The sequence below is a fragment of the Lactuca serriola genome, chromosome 1 (genome assembly GCF_051521515.1).
Source record: "Lactuca serriola cultivar US96UC23 chromosome 1, Lser_US96UC23_V15, whole genome shotgun sequence".
Taxonomy (NCBI): domain Eukaryota; kingdom Viridiplantae; phylum Streptophyta; class Magnoliopsida; order Asterales; family Asteraceae; genus Lactuca; species Lactuca serriola.
In genome coordinates this window covers 53603309-53624636 of record NC_136408.1, presented here as the reverse complement: position 1 = coordinate 53624636, position 21328 = coordinate 53603309, and the positions used below count along the sequence as shown (strand labels likewise).

Below are 21328 nucleotides of genomic sequence, written 5' to 3'. Positions count from 1 at the left end.
AGGAATAATGAAAACTAGGGTTACTGTCTACTTTATTCACGAATGGGATGCCTGGTCTTTCATTTGGTCTATCATTTGGGCGTTATGTTGGGCTCTTCAGGTGGAGTTGGGGCTGAATCAATTGGGCTCGTATCAATACCCCTCCCATGAGAATGGACCTTGTCCTCAAGCTCTGAAACTGGTGCTGTAGTTGGACAAAACGGGAATGGAAGTGACCCATGCAAAGTGATGATGTTGCTGCCATGCCGAAAGGTAAGTGAAGGAACTGAAAAGTCAGCTGTAATAGGACCCAAGGAACATAACTAATCGAAGCCTTTGAATGGTAAAACAAACAACTTGACCTTAAATGCAGCCTCGTTGAGTGTGAGGGGAACCTCTGTGCAATAGTCGGTGCAAAGGAGTGGGTTGCCATTGCCAATGAGGACCGGAAAGGGTGATGCAGTCTGGACCAGAAGGTTCAATTTAGCAGCTACTATGGGCTGAATCAGGTTATGAGTGCTGTCAGAATCAACGAGAATTTGAAGCGGTTGATGGTTGACAAAGCACATGAGACGTAAGGCGGTTGTGGATGTAATGCCATAAAACGTTACTGGGGATAGAGCAAGAATGTGTGGAAGTTTTGCTGCCTCTTCCAGAACAGTAACGTGTGGTTGTGCAGGAGGGTGAGGAGCATCCAAGTCATTATCGGCTATGAGCAGGAACTGTGGTGGATCACATTTATGGTCGGGGTGGTACTTTGCAGGACAGCGAAAGCAAAGACCTGAGGCACAGCGTTGTTGTAGTTGCTCGGGTGACAAGCGGACAGTAGGCATGGTGGTGGTTGCAGTTACCGACGCTGACAAAAGTAGGAGGGTGCGTGGCAACTGGGGTGAAGAGGTGTCTGATTGGACTTCAATGGGTAATAGTGTGGAAACGGATGGAGAAACTGGGGAACATCCAAGCTTGTCTTCAATTAATTTAGACAACCCATAAGCTTGATGTAGGGTAGTGGGGCGTAACACCGCAAGTTCCTTTTCGATTTCCTATGTAAGATCCGAGATATAACAATTAAGGAGAGCCTCATTCGAGAGTCCGATGACCCGGTTACACAATTTCTCAAACGCAGCTTGGTAGGCCGTGACAGTGGTTAATTGTTTGAGTTTGAAGAGGGAAGCTTGGTGGGTTTCATAATCGGATGGACCGAATCGGAGTTTGAGAGCCCGGGAAAATTTTGTCCATGTACCGAGAAGTTGGTTGTTGGCAAGGTACTTATACCAACTCAAGGCGTCTTCGGTGAAGTAAAATTAGGCCAAAGAGAGGCATTGTGGTGGTGGAATGGAATACTAGGTGAAGTAGTTTTCTGCTTGAAAAAGCCAATTAAGGGGATTGGATCCTTCGAATGTTGGGAGATGTATTTTAGGGGGGGCGAAGGTTGGTGTGCGGTGGCGGTGGCGGCGGTTGTGGTGGTGGGCAGTTGATGTTGGTAGCGGGGAGGAGTTGGTCAATGGTGTCAGTTTGTTTGGCGATATGAGCAGCTTGAGTAGCGAGATGAGTGGTGATTGTGTCTAGGCGGTGGTTGGTGGCGATGGAGAGGTGGATGAGAACCTATAATTGATCGGTGAGGGCAACAGTAGGGTGGTCGGAGGCGGTCATGGTATTGTCAGAGGTGGAACCGGACTCGACTTTAGGAGGCATGAAGACGAAAATGAAAGCACCAAATTGATAGAAGCCTGTTTGAGAGGGATAGTCTCCCAAGAATCAGAGAAGAAACACAGAAAATTTGAAGCAATTTTCTTGATCATATATCCCAAAAGAAAGTACAGTGCAATGCATAAATAAAACTACTAGCTAGAAAACAGGAAACATGAACTATGACCAGTTCTTTGAAGGACGTGGTCTCCTACGTGATGCAAACAAGGAATAATGAAAACTAGGGTTACTGTCTACCTTATTCACGAATGGGATGTCTGGTCTCTCATTTGGGCTTTCTGTTGGGATCTTCAGGTGGAGTTACGGCTGAATCAACTGGGCTTGTATCATTGACTTGGAAAATAGAACTTTTATCTATTGGTGCTCGTTAGATGTTGCTCAAGTCAGTGATGGGGTCTCTAGGAACATATTACATGTCATTATTTCGGATGCCATGAATTTTTAATAAATCCCTTGAGAAGTTAAGGTCATTTTTTTAGAGAAGATGAGTATGAAATAAAGCTTCATTGGGTCAAATGGGATTTTATTTTAATTGGGAAGGAAAAGATGGTTTGGAGCTCGATTATGTTGAAGTATTTAATAGTGCACTTCTTTTAAATAGGAGTGATATTTCTTAATTAAATAACCCATACAACTTGTGGTGTAAAGTTTTAAAGCTGATGAATGGTCCTAATGGTGGGTTCAAGGGATCAGCTGGTAACTTGGTTATAAGAGTGAGGGTTTGGTAAAAATAAAATCACTGGCACTATTGATCAGTGACATGATAAAGAGATTATTTTGCGTGATATGGTTCAATAAGTTATTCAAAATGCTAGTTCTACTTTATTTTAGAAAGACCATTGGATTTGCGATAATCCTTTAAGTGTATGTTTTCCAAGATTATCCATTTTAGAAACACGGTAACATTGGTTAAATAAATCATAGATGGGATGATATCGACCAGGGATGGCTTTGGCTTCATTTCATTACTTGTGGAACCGTGGTCGGCCATCTTCAATAACTTTTAGACCTTCTTCGTGATTTTCAATTATCGGATTCAGGAGATAGATAGATGGAGATGAAATTTGGGAAGGTAGGATTACCTTACAGTTGTGGAAGTCAAAAGGCGTATTGATGATATTATTTTTGTGACAACCCGAAATTTCAATCTTGTACAATTAATCAATTCAATCAATATTCAACTTGTTTCGCCGATTTCTAGTGCTATTTAAGGGGTCATTTAAGTGGTCTAAGCTTGTATATATAACCAAGGTTGAGTTTAGGAATGAGTTGGAGTGTTGAATAGTGAAAAATTGGGCCATACACACCTCTTGGAGGAGTGTACGGCCGCACACCCACTCCCTTGGCAACACACTCACTTTTGGGCAGCACCTTTACCCTTATATAAAGGGTAGCCCACTTCCTTTCATTCCTTTAACACCTTGGCAGCACACAACATCATTTCCTCTCAAGTTTCTCCAACTTTGAACCTTCCAAAGCTTCAAAAATGTGAGTAATCCATCTCTTAGCTTGTTATACTTGAAGAACCTCTTGATCTAGGCCTTGAATCATGAAAGTCCCGTCATGTTCTTCATCTCGTTGAATGAGTGTGACCATACACTCATGTGTGCAACAGCACACCCCTGTGTGCGGCAACACATTCATTTGTGCGACCATACACACACACCATAGGACCACAAACCCATTTCTAAGACCCTAAACTTGTACTACAACCAAGTATGGGCCTTGGACACTTCATGGATGCAAGTATGGACCTTGAAAACACTTTTAAAGTGGCCATACACCTCACTCATGCAATCCTTTGAGGTCCTAACACTTAGTGCAAGTACTCCCAAGTTCTTAGAATGGTTCTTCGTCACATCTAGTGGTGAAATACCATCATTTGACTCCTTTATGTGTCATTACTTGTTGATTAGGATCAAATCGTGTTCAAGGCTTCACTTGAACATCCCGCATTCCGTATCGATCCTTCATTCAAATCACCCGAGATGAGTTCATACCCCTACATTTTCCGTATTTTTAATGTTTTCAGATTGGGGGGGGGGGGTGGGAATACAAGCTAAACATAAATGTTTTCAAAACTCATGAAATTCTCATACTTTAACCCTTTTGTATTGTGTTGAGCATAAGGGTCATTTTTCACTGAAATTTCATAGTTTTTCGGATTCGCTATTCACTATGTTACTCATGCAAACTATAATCGGTATAGTTTGGGATTTTTCTAAACATAACAAGTATAGAAACTCTCACTACTAAACGTATGCACTAAGAACATGAATAGTTTACAGTTTTCACCACTACTCTATCACGTTTTCATAACTGTAATTATCTCTACGAATGGTATACATTCGGATTTTCACTACGATAGAACGCTACTACACTGTATGTAAACTAGATTGTACGATACTTTGAGGCGCTACTTCACTACTGTACCCTTAGGTGTATAGGGATAAATCCTATCATAGTATAACCAGAGTCTCCTGGAGGGAGAGCGTGAGATTTGTGAATAGATCTATTCGGGACTAACAATCCCACACCCGAACTGCTAGCTACAGTTGGGCAGGCATGCCCAGGGTGACAAATGTCATTTAACTCGACGCATGAAGAACGTTGGAAAGGTCTCTAGTCATATCAAGTATGGTTATACGACTCACATTATGTATAAATCACCTGTAGTTTACAATCTAACACTCTTCAACGGTTATATTTATACTAAATAGATCTAAAACACACTACGTATACTGGCCAAAGCCAGAGTTTTCAAACAGAACCAATTATGCAATGGCTTCACATAAAAAATACTTATACTTCATGATTAGCTTTAGCTAGTCACATGAGGTAGTATTTGCGCATATCACTACAGTTTTCAGTAACAACATTCATGGTTTTATACGGAATCAATAACACTACATTTTCACTAAAGAAAATATCGGATTTTCTTAAAATAAATACAAACATTTCTACTAGCTCATCAACGAGTTTTCATGAGCAGAGGCACCTGCGGTAGGCGGCAGGGCTTTTCAGATGTCTACCATGGAGACACAAGCAACACCGGACGTTGCAGGTGCATATCTTTTATTTCCTTGTTGACTTTTATTCATGATTATATTGTTATGGTTCTGCATCGTTATTGGTACGAGTATTTTAGAATAGGGTGGCCTGCTTGTAAGTAAGATATAGGTCATCTGCATACCGAGGACTTGGAAATGATAGTTAAAGGATGTTACTTCCTAGAGCAGGTTACTTAGGGTGCAGTAACTGTAGCATGTCTATGTGGAGATCGGAGATGTCCCGCTAGTTTATGGAAGGTGTTGTTGACGGATAGATTGGTTAGATCCCATAGCTATGCTAAGTTTGGGCTTTACAGCAGATCGATCACGAAATGGTGGTAAGGATTGGAAATTCTTGCCAAAGCTTTAAGCAGTGAGGTATAAGCAGGATCAAAGTGGGGGAGAACCCTCCGATTATACAAGGGTAAGAGCACGCAGATCCAGAACGAGTACGAGACCACCGAGAAGAAAAGAAAGTAGTACAGCGATTGATGGATTGAGGAGTTCAGGATTGGGAGTTTCAGGAACTTCCCAACAGTTAGTTCATGTAATCGAGATGGTTGGCAGCTGGTTGGGAATCCAAGTTGGAGGACCGCCTATAGGGCTCTAGTGAGTCGGAATGAGAATTTTGAGAACGGTTAGCAAGAGATGCTTTCGTGTTAGTAGTCAGTGGCAGAGACGGCATGCAAAGCATGGTAGAGCGGCAGAAGAGCCGCAAAATTTTCCAGCAACATCCAGTAGTATGGAAAGTGTTCTAAGACTACGGGGAGAGCCGTAGCATTCACTAGCGGCCAGTTAGCAAGGAAGGCGTTGTAAGACTACGGGTAAGTCGTAGCTTTCCCTAGCAGCTTAGTAGCAAAGATCGGGCGGAGGCCCGTATGCTGGGAGCAGTATAGGTGAGACCTAGGAGCAGGGTTGCTCGGTAATATGGTTGGGTGAGACCCATGGGCGAGGCCCATGTGGGAGTCGTTAGGCAAGTGAGACTACAAGAATAGACCATTTGAGGTTATAGACGGGCGAGACCCGTGGGCGAGGCACGTGAGTTTATAGCAGCGCAGGTGAGACCTGGTAGGGACCGTAGTGTCAAGATAGGGGATGGAGAATCCCAGGACTTATAGTGTCAGGGTGGCAGAATAGATAGAATAGTTATAGATAGTCAAAGTATATTCAGAAGTCACTGGGAGCGACTAGGAGATTGCGTTGAGGTGTAGTAACTGGTGGGGGTCCGGTCAACCCAGATATTGGCAGGTTAGTTGGACCACGGTGGTCTTAGTGCATCCGGTAGGCGGATGAGGGGCAACAAAATTTCCAGTAAGTGGTAGTAGCGATAAGGAAAGTATGGTAAGAGGTAGCAAGTTGACTGAGGGTGCTACGCCTCTTACAGCAGGGTTGGATAATCTCATAGGAGAGGTTTTAACCTTGTTGCTCAGCTCTCGTATGAGTCTTAACCATTGTGGGGGTGAACCTATTACTTGAAGGATTATCTGACCCATCCGTTGTTTTCAAGTAAGTTATTATTTTTACCTTATGTCCATTTTGTTGTTAGGTTATAAAGCATTCTAAACATACGATCATGGAAACATAAGACCAAACAAAGTCCTATATGGTCATGCAGTCTATGAGGATCTAAGTTTCATTCTATTATTGCAACTACAAGATTAATAGTAATCATACATACCTCTTTTGGGAGCTACCCTAGGGGTTAGTCAGAAGAAAAGAAGTAAGAAACAATAAGTTCATGATACAGTTTGAAAGGCAGCACTTTGGTATGATTTTTTATATTTCTTTGTGATGTTTTCCACCAGAAAGCATAAAGAAATAGTGTTAAAAGTGCAAAATTTTAGGCATTGTGTATTGTGTTCGTTTGGTTGATTATAAACATTGACTATCTTCATTTTGGGTTTGATTGTGTGTAACAACCCAAATTTTCAAAAGATTTTTTTTCTTTTTTAATTATCCAAAGCACTTTCCATAAACCATGAAATCCCAAATACAATTGTGTAACACTGAAAATCAAAAAGGCCAAGAAAGGAAAGAAAACCCTAAGTCAAAGGGTCAACTCGTCGAGTCCAGGAAGGAACTCGACGAGTCGGAGCGGGATCCAGGGGATCGATTAAGTAACCGACTTGGCGTGTCGTCAAAGAGGACTCAGCGAGTCCGGTCTGAAGAGGGAAACCCTAAATCCGGGACTTTGTGCACTATTTAAGCATCTCATTCTCTCCATTAGGGTTCCTTATAGCCTCTCTTATCCAGAATATGAAACCCTAAGCCTCCATTGTTGCACATTCAAGCTTTCTTACCATTTTGGGTGTTTGAAGGAAGAAGGAAGAAGCGAACCATTGGGGATTCAAGGATTGGCAGTAGATCCAGAGTTTGTGGGATATTCCAGAGCATTTCAAGGTAATGAGTCGCTACCTTCACTCTTTTTCATATAGATCAACCTTTAACATGATATTTGGGGCTTTTAGGGCAAGTTTAAGAACCATTTCGAGTTAGAAGCCCAGATCTGAAGTTGCTACTTCAGATCTAAGTGTATCTTGTCCTAGAGAATCATAAAGCATCAGTCTATGGGTTGATTGTGAAGCCTCTTTGTCTTAAACCCTAGTTTATAGTGTTTTGAGCCTAGATCTACTTAGCTACACGTAAAGTTTGCGACTTTACGTGAGGAATAGGCTTTAGAAGAGTGGATCTACAGTTTGGAGTCCACGCATGACTCAAAAGCCCCTGAATATATGAAGGACTGAATAGACTCGGTGAGTAGTATGAAGATGGAGATGAACTCGACGAGTTGGATGAACAATTCGGCGAGTTTGTTGAAGATTGCCTTGGACTCGGCGAGTCAAGTCGCGAAATCCGAAACCCATCGAGTTAAGACTCGGATCAGTGAGTTGAGTGGGGACTCAGTGAGTTGGACAGGACAGGACTCGGAAATCGGTAGACTCGACGAGTCAGGGGCTGACTCGGCGAGTCGAGTCACGAATGAAAGGATTTTGAGCGGATGAACCTGGCGAGTCAGTAGGCAGACTCGGCAAGTAGGGTTGACCTGGAAGGTTGACTTTGACTAGGACTTTAGCTTTGACCAGAGTGGACTTAGTTGACTTTCATAGGACAGTTAGACTAAGTGTTATATAGATATTGGTAGCTCGGGGAGCTAGTGGAGCAGCAGTTCAAAGAGAGTTGTCAGACAGTGGCCAGAGGGATTACCAGCAAGTTCAGTAGTACTAGGTTAGTTTCCCTTTGTGTGGATGGGTCTAAGGCCACAATGTCGGTCCATGTAGTTACGAGTAGGAAGACCCGGGCATTAGGCCAGACAGTATTTGCTAGTATAATATTTGGGACCAAGGTCCATTGATAGCGAGCGGGTGCCCAGGAATGGTTTGCATGATAGAGTATACTTGTTGTCTCTGTGATACTTGTATGAGCCTGGTAGGGAGGTAAGTACGGGCAAGGTCCCATATCTCACCAACAGCAGAGTGTGGATGGGGTTCCCGATTCCATATCTCATTGGTAGCAGAGCAAGGGCGAGGCCCAAGTTAGAAAAAGAGTGAGTGTGGGCCGGGCCCGTATCTCACTATCAGTAGGAGCGTGGACAGGGTTCCATGACTCATTAGTAGTAGGACAGGGGCGAGGACAAAGATAGGCAACGCCTTAGAACAGGATTCAATAGTATTGTTCAGCTTATGTGTTGTGATATGTTTATGCGTTAGTATACGTTAGCGGGCGAGGGCCAATGACAGGCGAGGCCTAAGTGAAACAGATCTGTATCCGAGCGAGGCTCGAAGCCAGGCGGGGCCTGTTGTAGCGGGCGAGATTAGGACTAAGGATCTAGGGAGGATGCCTTATGTGCCTGTTATATGTGCTTTTGAGCTGCATGATAGTACTGGGTAGACAGTAGTAGGATAACATGTTTAGGTTATACCTGAGTATATGAGATTATGTTGCATGCTAGTACAGATTCTTTCTATGTGGATATAATTGCTTGAGTATGTTATGGTTAGATTTTCCTTTGTCTGAATGTTGCTTGCTTTGTGCATTGTGGGATTCCGAGTGATGGGAGTTAGTCGTTAGGTGGATGCGTTAAGTCACAAGTAATCAGGGTTGAATAATCTCAGAGTATTGGATTTGACCCTATTGTGTAGCTCTCGTCTGAGTCTTAACCGTTGTAGGGATGAGTCCCTTACTTGAAGGATTATCCGAGCCTCGTTACATGTGATGGTATTCAGGTAACGGCTAATTGGTATTACAAGGAGACCTTCAGTAGCTAGGGACTGGTTTGGGTCGGAGATTTCCCTAGGGTAAGCCTAGGATGAGTATAGTGCTGGGAGCAATAGTAGTAGTGAAAGGGACTTGGTGGAACCGATGTAACTCTTGAGGAAAGTACGGATAGATGTGGAAGGTAGTATGGGACCGTACTACTGAAAGCATAGGATTCGTACTCGATTCAAGAGGGGCCAAAGTAAAACCAGGAAACTTGTAGTGTGTGTGTGTGTGAGATCCCTCAGCAGTGAGGATTATTCTGATAGTTATGTGTTATGTTTGCAGCATGGTGACATTACACGAGAGACCAGTAGGCGGATCAGGCTCGGGTTCAGGGACCGAGCAGCTCAAGGAGCGTATGAGAGAGTTTATATCAGCAGAGGTTACGCACAACATACTAGACCAGACTCATGTGATCTTTGGCACGATCAAGGAGGGTATATTGGAGATTTTGGATGAGAGGTTGGGAGCCTTCTGTACAGATATGATGGCTTTGATGGGAGCTCGTACTTTGACATTCAGAGAGTTTAGAGATTGTAGAGCGCCAGATTATCATGGGGCTAGGGACCCCATTGCTAGCAGCTGGTGGTTGGTCGATGTCGCCAATGCATTTCGTACGAGCCAGTGTCCCGAGGGGGACAAGGTCAGACTCGCCTCCTGTCTTCTGAAGGACAGAGCAAGGGATTGGTGGGAAGAGATTGGTCATGCTTTGGGGGATGATGTTGCGTTGGACGCGATGACATGGAGTGATTTTTCAGCCAGGTTCAGGGTTGAGTTCTCACTGACTACTGAGGTGCAACAATTGGCACGGGAGTTTCAAGATTTGACACAGACCATTGAGACTGTGGCGGAGATCACCGCCAAGTTCAGGGAGAGGGCTCTTCTTGTACCGCAGTATGTCGCGGATGAGGAGATGAAGAAGGCCCGATACCACGAGATGCTGAGGAGTGACATTAGGGAGTTTGTAAGCAGGTCCGACTGCAAGACACTGGAGGACATGATCTCATGGGCCAGGGAGAGGGAGGTCGATTTAGAGCAGATCCGGAAGAGGAAGCCAGATAAGATTCAGATAGCCACAGGATCGGGCAAAAGGCCTAAGGGGTCGGATTCGAGGTCGAGGGATTATCAGGACCGCAACCGATGCGGGAAGTGTGGCAAGACGCACGGGGGTGCGTGCAGGAGTGGGAGTGGTGGTGAGTCTGGCTATTTTAAGTGCGGTCGGAATGGTCATTTTAACCAAGGTTGTACTATGACCACCACTGAGGGGTCCGACCCGATATGTTTTCACTGCAGTCAGCAGGGCCACAAGAAGGCCCAGTGTCTGAGTTTACTTTCAGCAGGACGGGTGGTAGCACCTTCCCCTGCGACATTGAGGGTCACGGACGGCCGTCAGGGCCGAGCAGAGGCGCCCGCGGTAGGGGGCAGGGCTTTTCAGATGTCTACCATGGAGACACGAGCAACACCGGACGTTGCAGGCACGTATCTTTTATTTCCTTGTTGACTTTTATTCATGATTATATTGTTACGGTTCTGCATTGTTATTGATACGAGTATTTTAGAATAGAGTGGCCTGCTTGAGAGTAAGATATATGCTATCTGCATACCGAGGACTTGAAAATGATAGTTAAAGGATGTTACTTCCTAGAGCAGGTTACTTAGGGTGCAGTAACTATAGCATGTCTATGTGGGGCTCGAAGGTATCCTGCTAGTTTACGGAAGGTGCTGTTGAGGGATAGATTGGTTAGATCCCATAGCTATGGTAAGTTTGGGCTTTACACCAAATCGATTACGAAATGGTGGTAAGGATTGGAAATTCTTGACAAAGCTTTGAGCAGTGAGGTATAATCAGGATCAAAGTGGAGGAGAACTCTCCGAGTATACAAGGGTAAGAGCACACAGATCCAGAATGAGAACGCGACCACCAAGAAGAAAAGAAAGTAGTACAACGATTGATGGATTGAGGAGTTCAGGATTTGGAGTTTCAGGAACTTCCCAACAGTTAGTTCATGTAATCGAGATGGCTGGCAGCTGGTTCGGAATCCAGGTTGGAGGACCACCTATAGGGATCTAGTGAGTCGGAATGAGAATTTTGAGAACGGTTAGCAAGAGATGCTTCCGTGTTAGTAGTCAGTGGCAGAGACAACATACAGAGCATGGTAGAGTAGCAGGAGAGCCGCAACATTTTCCAGCAACATCCAGTAGTATGGAAAGTGTTATAAGACTACGGGGAGAGCCGTAGCATTCACTAGTGGCCAGTTAGCAAGGAAGGCATTGTAAGACTACGGGTAAGCCGTAGCTTTCCCTGGCAGCTTAGTAGCAAAGATCAGGCGGAGGCCCGTATGCTGGGAGCACTATAGGTGAGACCTAGGAGCATGGTTGCTCAGTAATATGGTTGGGTGAGACCCATGGGCGAGGCCCATGCGGGAGTCGTTAGGCAAGTGAGACTAGAGGAATAGACCATTTGAGGTTATGGACGGGTGAGACCCGTGGGCGAGGCCCGTGAGTTTGTAGCAGCGCAGGTGAGACCTGGTAGGGACTATAGTATCAAGATAGGGGATCGAGGATCCCAGGACTTGTAGTGCCAGGGTGGTAGAACGGATAGAACAAATATAGATAGTCAAAGTATATTCAGAAGTCACTGGCGAGACTAGGAGATTGTGTTGGAGTGTAGTAACTGGTGCGGGTCCGGTCAACCCAGATATTGGCAGGTTAGTTGGACCAGGGTGGTCTTAGTGCATCTGGTAGGTAGATGAGGGGCAACAAAATTTCCAGTAAGTGGTAGTAGCGATAAGGAAAGTATGGTAAGAGGTAGCAAGTTGACTGAGGGTGCTACGCCTCTTACAGTAGGGTTGGATAATCTCATAGGAGAGGATTTGACCTTGTTGCGCAGCTCTCATATAAGTCTTAACCGTTGCGGGGGTGAACCTATTACTTGAAGGATTATCTGACCCATCCGCTGGTTTTCAAGTAAGTTATTATTTTTTTTACCATATGTCTATTTTGTTGTTAGGTTATAAAGCATTCTAAACATACGATCATGGAAACATAAGACCAAACAAAGTCCTATATGGTCATGCAGTCTATGAGGATCTAAGTTTCATTCTATTATTGCAACTACAAGATTAATAGTAATCATACATACCTCTTTTGGGAGCCACCCTTGGCGTTAGTCAGAAGAAAAGAAGTAAGAAACAGGAAGTTCATGATACAGTTTGAAAGGCAGCACTTTGGTATATTTTTTATATTTCTTTATGATGTTTTCCACCAGAAAGCATAAAGAAATAGTGTTGAAAGTGCAAAATTTTGGGCATTGTGTATTGTTTTTGTTTGGTTGGTTATAAACATTGACTATATTCATTTTGGGTTTAATTGTGTGTAACGACCCAAATTTTCAAAAGATTTTTTTTTCTTTTTTAATTATCCAAAGCACTTTCAATAAAACATGAAATCCCAAATACAATTGTGTAACACTCAAAATCAAAAAGGCCAAGAAAGGAAAGAAAACCCTAAGTCAAAGGGTCAACTCGTCGAGTCCAGGAAGGAACTCGACGAGTCGGAGCGGGATCCAGGGGATCGATTAAGTAACCAACTCGGCGTGTCGGCAAAGAGGACTCAGCGAGTCCGGTCTGAAGAGGGAAACCCTAAATCCAGGACTTTGTGCACTATTTAAGCATCTCATTCTCTCCCTTAGGGTTCCTTATAGCCTCTCTTATCCAGAATATGAAACCCTAAGCCTCCATTGTTTCACATCCAAGCTTTCTTGCCATTTTGGGTGATTTGAAGGAAGAAGGAAGAAGGGAACCATTGGGGATTCAATGATTGGCAGTAGATCCAGAGTTTGTGGGATATTCCAGAGCATTTGAAGGTAATGAGTCGCTACCTTCACTCTTTTGCATATAGATCAACCTTTAACATGATATTTGGGGCTTTTGGGGCAAGTTTAAGAACCATTTCGAGTTAGAAGCCCAGATCTGAAGTTGCTACTTCAGATCTAAGTGTATCTTGGCCTAGAGAATCATAAAGCATCAGTCTATAGGTTGATTGTAAAGCCTCTTTGTCTTAAACCCTAGTTTATAGTGTTTTGAGCCTAGATCTCCTTAGCTACACGTAAAGTTTGCCACTTTACATGAGGAATAGGCTTTAGAAGAGTGGATCTACAGTTTGGAGTCCACGCATGACTCAAAATCCCCTGAATATATGACGGACTGAATAGACTCGGCGAGTCCTTCGAGTGGACTCGGCGAGTAGTATGAAGATGGAGATGAACTCGATGAGTTAGATGAACAATTCGGCGAGTTTGTTGTAGATTTCCTTAGACTCGGCGAGTCAAGTCGTGAAACCCCAAACCCATCGAGTTAAGACTCGGATCAGTGAGTTGAGTGGGGACTCAGTGAGTTGGACAGGACATGACTCGGAAATCGGTAGACTCGACGAGTCAGGGGCTGACTCGGTGAGTCGCGTCGCGAATGAAAGGATTCTGAGCGTATGAACTTAGCGAGTCAGTAGGCAGTCTCGACGAGTAGGGTTGACCTGGAAGGTTGACTTTGACCAGGACTATAGCTTTAACCAGAGTGGAGTTAGTTGACTTTTAGAGGACAGCTAGTGGAGCAGCAGTTCAGAGAGAGTTGTCAGACAGCGGCCAGAGGGATTACCAGCAAGTTCAGCAGTACCAGGTGAGTTTCCCTTTGTGTGGATGGGTCTAAGGCCACAATACCAGCCCATGTAGTTACAATTAGGAAGACCCACGGATTAGGCCCATGCACTATATGCTAGTATAATATTTGGGACCAACGTCCATTGATAGCGGGTGGGTGCCTAGGAATGCTTTACATGATAGAGTATACTTGTTGTCTATGTGATACTTGTGTGAGCCTGGTATGGAGGTGAGTACGGGCAAGGTCCCGTATCTCACCAATAGCAGAGTGTGGATGGGGTTCCATATCTCATTGGTAGCAGAGCAAGGGCGAGGCCCAAGTTAGGAAAAGATTGAGTGTGGGCCGGGGCCATATCTCACTATCAGTAGTAGTGTGGATGGGGTTCCATGACTCATCAGTAGCAGGATAGGGGCGAGGCCGAAGATAGGCGAGGCCTTAGAACAAGATTCAGTAGTATAGTTTACCTTATGTGTTGTAATATGTTTATGCGTTAGTATACGTCAGCGGGCGACGCCCAATGATAGGCGAGGCCTAAGTGAAACAGATCTGTATCCGAGTGAGGCTCGAAGCCAGGCGGGGCCTGTTGTAGCGGGCGAGGCCCAAGGTAGATGGCGAGACCCGAGGTAGAGGGCGTGGCCCAGTACTTGCGGTTTGCGAATATGTGTTTGGTATGTGGTAGGTTGGGGAACTCACTAAGATTCGTGCTTACGGTTTTGAGTTTTGGTTTCAGGTACTTCCGGTAGCGGAGGGAAGAGCTCGGGGTGATCGCATGGCAAACACCATAGATTAGACAGCCTGGGAATGTTTTACTCTGATAATGAAAATATGTTTAGGAATTAATACTCTGATTATGTTATGGATTGATAAATGTGTTTTAAGTAATGTTTTATAAATGAAATTTTTAGCCTTGAAAATTGGGACGTTACAAATTGCTTTCAAATGCATACCAATAACAACTTTAATTCAATCATCAGAGGGTCCCATAAAAACGCCTGAGATAGAGTGCACACTACGTCATTAAACCTTGCCCTTTCCCTTAGGGTCAGATGTACCTGAAACGAATCCACAAACTGTAGGCTAAAGCTCAGTAAGTCCCCCAGAGCATACCCTACATAAACTACACAATCACATAATCATATTGGCTATGTAAGCTACATAATCCATGCATCCTACATAAAGGGATGCCATGGAAACCCGCCAAGGTCTTATACCCAGCGCCGCTGGAACCCTCACGTGGTCTTAACTACCTACCATGGGAACCCCCACATGGTCTTCTTGCCATGGGAACCCCTACATGGTCTTCACTACCAATCAAATGCCGTATAACTAAACATGCAAGTATACAAGGATGCCATTGAAACCCTCCAAGGTCTTACACCAATTGCCATGGGAACCCCCACATGGTCTCAATCTATTGCCATGGGAACCTCTCGGGGTCTTCCATGCAAATATTATAATAACATAAGGCATAATCAATCAACAATCCACATATCATAAAATGGGCCGACTTTGGTGCCTTAGACCCATTGGTATGGTGAGAAGACTCACTTCTCGAATGCTAAACTAACAAGCAAAGATCGGATAATTCCCACACACTGCTTCATCTCAACTATCTATAATCATCATGTGATCAACTTGTCACAATCCCGAGATACCGAAACATCCCCCAAAGTCAACCTTGGTCAAAGCCAAGGTCATCAGTCAAGGTTAATAGTCCATGTTGACCTCAACTCGTTGAGTGCATCCAACAACTTTTCGAGTTTCCTGAATAACTCGTCGAGTTCCTTAATGTCCAAGGGCCGCAAACTCTAACTCGAAATCTCTTGATCGAAATCCCTTGACCGAAATCACTCAGGATCCCGAAAAAGGGAAAACCCTTCCTAACTCGTCAAGTTGGCTAAGGGACTCGACGAGTCCCTTCAGTCCTTTTTGTTTTCAAATCTTTTTAAGCCACCCCAAGGCTCTAGAATGCAGATCTAGCCTCCTAAGGCATGGTTTCCACGTAAAGTTGCAAACTTTACGTGCATGAAAGCTCTTAAGTGTCAACACCAAGCTAAGGGAGGGGTTTTTGCCAAGGAAAAAGGTCAATGCTGGATAAATTTAGTGACTTTATGCCTCTAAGGACTCAGAGGAGTCCCGGTCTAAAGTAGAAACTCCAGATCTTACCCCACACCTGAAATGCTTCCCACATATACTAAAAAAATGGCCAAAACCCATGAAGAAGAGGATCTAATGCTAGAACAATCAAGGTAACAGCTTGTTACCTTCAAATGAGAGCCCAAACATTATAGATGCTGGATCTATAATCTCCTCCCCGTTCCGATCTTTTCAACCTTCAAACTCTCTCAACAAAATGCACTAAAAACATTCTCTTAGCCTCTCTAGCACAAGGAGCAACAAAGAACGGCTTATGGTCTCTTCTCTGGGTAGTGAAGTGGTAAGGGAGGCCACAAGAGGCAGATTAAGCCCTTTACATAGGGTGCAAACCCTAAAAATGAGGCTTTTCCTTTACAGCGCCTACTCGTCGAGTCGGGCCTTCTGAATCGTCGAGTAGGGTTGAAATCCAGCGCCCTCCTAAATGAATCTACTCGACGAGTTGGCCTCCCCCAACTTGCCAAGTCCAAGCACAAACCCTAAAAAACTTAGACAATTTATTGATACCTGGAACAGATGTTACAAATCTCTCTCACTTGAATTAGACTTTGTCAACGAAGTCTATTAGCACAAATAAGTACGGGTAGTGTTCCTGCATCTCCTATTTCGGCTCCCATGTCCATTCAGAGCCCCTTCGGTGCTGCCATTTCACCTTACTAGCTTCACTTCGTTGTTCCGAAGAACCTTGGTCTTTCTATCCAGAATCGCAACAGACCTCTCAATGTAGTTCATGGCTTCAGGCTCTTATCTACCTAAATGTCGTCTAGAGAAACGACTGTGGCCTTGTCGGTGACACACTTCCGAAGCAATGAAACATGGAAGGTGTTTTGAATCTAGCTAAGCTCATCCAGCAGATCCAACCGATATGCCACCTTGCCCACCCGAGCCATAATCCTGAACGGTCCAATATATCGGGGGTCCAACTTGACCCTCTTCCGAAACCTGATGACTCCCTTCCATGGCGACACCTTTAGTAACACGAAGTCCCCCACCTGGAACTCAAGATCCGATCATCGTTGGTCGGCATAGATTTTCTGACGGCTCTGCATGACTCGCAGTCGGTCACACACCTGTTGAATCAGCTCAGTCATCTTTAGCACAACTTCAGTGCTCCCCATGGCTTAGTGCCTTACCTCACTCCAACAAACAGGGGTCCTGCACCTCCGCCCATACAGCATCTCGAACGGTGGTCAATCAATACTAGCATGATAAGTATTTTTATATGAAAACTCTGCTAGTGGGAGGTATGTATCCCAACTCCCTCCAAAATCCAACACGCATGCCCGTAGCATATCCTCAAGTGTCTGTATAGTCCTCTCACTATGGCCATCCGTCTGGGGGTGGTATGCCGTGCTGAAAGGCAATTTATTGCCCAACTCCTTATGAAACTTTCTCCAGAATCTAGAGGTGAATCGAACATCCCGATCGGAAACTATTGACACCGACACCCCCGTGCCTAATTACCACCTCTTGCACTTAAATTTCCGCCAATTTCTCAGCGGAGATACTCTTAAAGATCGGAATAAAGTGGGAAGTCTTCATCAACCTATCCACAATTACCTATATGACATCTACACCCCTTGTTGTCCTTGGTAACTTCATGATGAAGTATATAGTAATCTCTTCCCACTTCCACATGGGAATGGGTAGTGGCTGAACCTTTCCATGCGGCCGTTGATGCTCGGCCTTGACCTTCCTGCAGGTCAAGCATTGCTCCACGAACCACGTGATCTCCTTCTTCATGTATAGCCACCGATAACTTAGTCTCAATTCTTTATACATTTATGTAGCCCCTAGATGTATAGAGCACATGGACTTATACGCCTCCTCCAAAATCTTCTGTCTTGCCCCTCCAGATGTTGGAACCCACACTCGGCCACATTGGGTCAATAAACTCCAACCATCTCTGATAAATAAGGGAATCTGACCCCATATCCGCTCTAACTTCCAATTTTCCCACTTCAAACCCTCTACTTGTGCCTCTTTGATCATATCCAACAGTGGAGAGATCATTGTCATCCTCAAACAAACATTCCCAATCAGGGAACCTGTCGTCTTGCGGCTCAAGGCATCGGCCACCACGTTGGCCTTCCCTGGATGGTACAAGATCTCACAATCATAATCCTTCAACACGTCCAACCACCTCCTCTGCTGCATGTTGAGGTTATTTTGATCCATCAAATACTTTAAACTATTATGATTAGTATAAATAGTGCACCGTACTCCATACAAGTAGTGCCTCCAAATCTTGAGGGCAAACACCACTACCCCCAATTCCATGTTGTGAGTGGGGTAATTCGCCTCATGAGGCTTCAACTGCCTCGAGGCATAAGCTATCACATGCCCCCTTTGCATCAGTACTGCGCCTAACCCTGAGATTGATCCATCACAATACACTACCAAATCATCTAACCCCTCAGGTAGTACTAGAATTGGAGCCTCGCATAACCTCCGACTTAGGGTCTCAAAAGCCAGCTACTGATCCGTGCCCAATCGAAATGCCACATTCTTCTTGGTCAAGCGCGTCAAAGGCACAACAATCTTGGAGAAATCCTGGATGAATCTCCGATAATAGCCTGCTAAACCCAAAAAGCTATGACTCTTAGATGTGTTCATCGGTACTTCCCACCGCATCACGGTTGATGATGTGTGCCAAAAACTTCCCTCCTGGTTGATGATGTGTCCCAAAAACTGCACCTCACGCAGCCAAAAATCACACTTTAAGAACTTGGCATAAATCCTTTCCATTCTTAGTGTCTCCAGTACCTCTCTCAAATGCTGCTCATGCTGCTCCTTGGTCTTAGAATAGACCAGGATGTCATCAATAAAAACGATCACCGATTGATCCAACATTGGTCTACACACTCTGTTCATTAGATCCATGAATGTTGTCGGGGTATTGGTGAGCCCGAATGGCCTGACCACAAACTCATAGTGCCCATACCGAATCCTGAAAGTTGTGTTTGGTATATCCTCATCCTGAATCCTCATCTTATGGTATCCCAACCGAAGATCAATCTTGGAAAAAAAGACGCACCCTACAACTGATCGAATAAATCGTCGATCATCGGTAGCGGATAATGGTTTTTCACCGTTAGTTTGTTCAACTCTCTATAATCAATACACATTTTGTGTGACCCGTCCTTATTTTTCACAAATAGGATCGGATTTCCCCACGGGGAACTGCTCGGACGGATAACCCTCGGTCTAGAAGCTCCTGAAGCTGCATAGATAACTCTTGCATCTTAGGTAGAGCTAGCTGGTATGGTGCCTTGGCTATCGGAGCGGCACCCGATACTAAATCAATGCGGAACTCCACTTGCCTCTGCGGGGGCACCCCCGGTAACTCCTCTAGAAAGACATCCTGAAACTCATGAACAACCAGCACACTGCTCACATCTGACATGGTCTCATCCCTCCTATCCGAGATATATGCTAGAAACCCCATACAACTCTGCTGCAAAAATCTCCTCGCCCTTGCAGCTGAATAGAGACCATGTGAGGCCCTCTCCCCATGGATAACCAGTTCTCCCCCACTTGGGCTCTGAACCCTCACCGATTGGCGCTCGCAAGCGATTATGGCCCCATTGGCCCCCAACCAGTCCATCCCAACAATCACCTTCAGTCCTCGCAATAGTATCGGGACTAGATCAACACGAAACCTCTCCCCAAGCACATTCATAACAAAGTCCTGATACACCCTCGCAACACTCATGGTGCGGTCCTCCACAATCTCCACCTCAAGTGGGGAATCCAAAGTTCTTGGTGCATCCTGAAACCTCTTGCTAAGCGCAAGAGACACAAACGATCAAGTAGCTCCTGAATCGAACAAAACATGAGCCGACATACCATTCACCAAAAAGGTCCCTATACACAAGCGTAGTATACACATAAGCAATGTAAATAACTATATAGCAGAGAAGGATAAACACGTACCAGCCACAACGTCTGGTGCTGCCCGAGCCTCCTCGGTGGTTAACTGAAATGCACGTCCCTTCACCATTGGAGCATCCGCCTGGGTAGGGCGGCCATCAGTAATCCTCATTGTGGTGGGCGCAGGCACCGACACTGCTCCTCCCCTGTGACATCCCCAAAATCACGGCCAGAAAAGACCTATTTTGTTTATGCTTTATAAAAATCAGAGTACTTCATTTTATAAAAAGGTTGCGGAATTTGTTCCCAGAAAAACACGATAAATACATTATTAAAACATTTTCGAAGAAACGTATTTTTATTCATCTTAAAACGTTTGGGATGTCATCGTTAATACAGAAACATAAGCATAAACAGAACTTACATTTATTTACACTAGTGATCTACATCTCTTTAAATCTCTCAGTGTAAAGTGACTTCATATCACACCTGTGATATACATAAACTGAGTGGGTCAGGTTGGGAAACCTGGTGAGTACATAGGGTTTTCAACCCACAATAATATAATTGTTATGTTTAATCATCAAACAATTAACCCCATTACCCATCCCCGTTATCTTCTTTACTCTTAAGGATTTAACCTAAGAGTCGTCTATCCTGCATTTGTTTATTCCGAAGTCCCTTACTTCCAGGGTTATAGGACTGGCACTAAATCCATAGCTGCCGATGTTAGTTCGTAAAGCACTAATTCCATAGCTGCTATATCCTACTCATCGGGTACTAAATCCATAGCTACCAGCGTTCAACAGGTACTAAGTCCATAGCTACCAATTCCTACAGGTACTAAATCCATAGCTACCAGCGTCTAACTAATAGGTACTAAGTCCATAGCTACCAATTTCTAACAGGTACTAAATCCATAGCTACCAACGTCTGACATGTACTAAGTCCATAGCTACCGGTGTTTGTCCCATAGGCACTAAGTCTATAGCTGCCAATGTATACTCACGTCATCTTCTATCTCTCATCATCTATCTACCCATCATCATACCCCACATATTCGTATATATAAAATACGTATACAGTTTAAATCCTTTAAAACATGTATAAAACGTTCATCCAACATAGACAGCAAGTATTCAGATAATATGCACACATAGCACGTAGTTTATATTAAATAATTCATATCTATGTGTAAGATGAAAGGGACTATGCACTCACCTGATTAGGTGGTGATTCCGAACTCAGACAGCACTTCGTTATCTCAAAACAATTTTCCTCGACAAAACCTAGTATCAATACCACTAGGGTTTAGTTTTTAACGTTAACCACGACTAATTAATAGTCTAGCTATTATTACTATTATATAAGCGCTAAATAACACTCAATATAACTCATAATAATAGCCCAAATAATTATTTTAAGGTCCTAATAATGTTACTATAATTAAATAAAAGCTATATTAAATATAGTATAGGCATAACTCACTTACAATGGGTTTTTATTAAAAACCGGGCTTCGTTGGAGCAGCGTTTCCGAGCCGAAAGCTTTTCTTCTCGGAGCCGTCGGGCGCTCCGGGGCTTTCTTCTCGTGATAGGGAGGTTCCGTAGACTTGGGAGGGGTTTAGGGAGGCTAGAGAGAAGTTAGAGA

The 21328-nt window shown here is 44.2% G+C and overlaps 1 protein-coding gene across 1 annotated transcript; it reads right to left on the bottom strand.

Annotated features, from left to right (window-relative positions):
• Positions 1-18956: 18956 nt before the first annotated feature.
• On the bottom strand, positions 18957-19520 carry LOC145055004 (uncharacterized). The gene has a single exon (XM_079003285.1). It carries the CDS (start codon positions 19518-19520, stop codon positions 18957-18959), a length of 564 nt encoding a protein of 187 aa, XP_078859411.1.
• Positions 19521-21328: the final 1808 nt, after the last annotated feature.

Bases quoted from the DNA above. Each gene is read 5' to 3' on its own strand.
- LOC145055004 (XM_079003285.1), bottom strand. From the start codon at position 19,520: ATGAGTGTTGCGAGGGTGTATCAGGACTTTGTTATGAATGTGCTTGGG.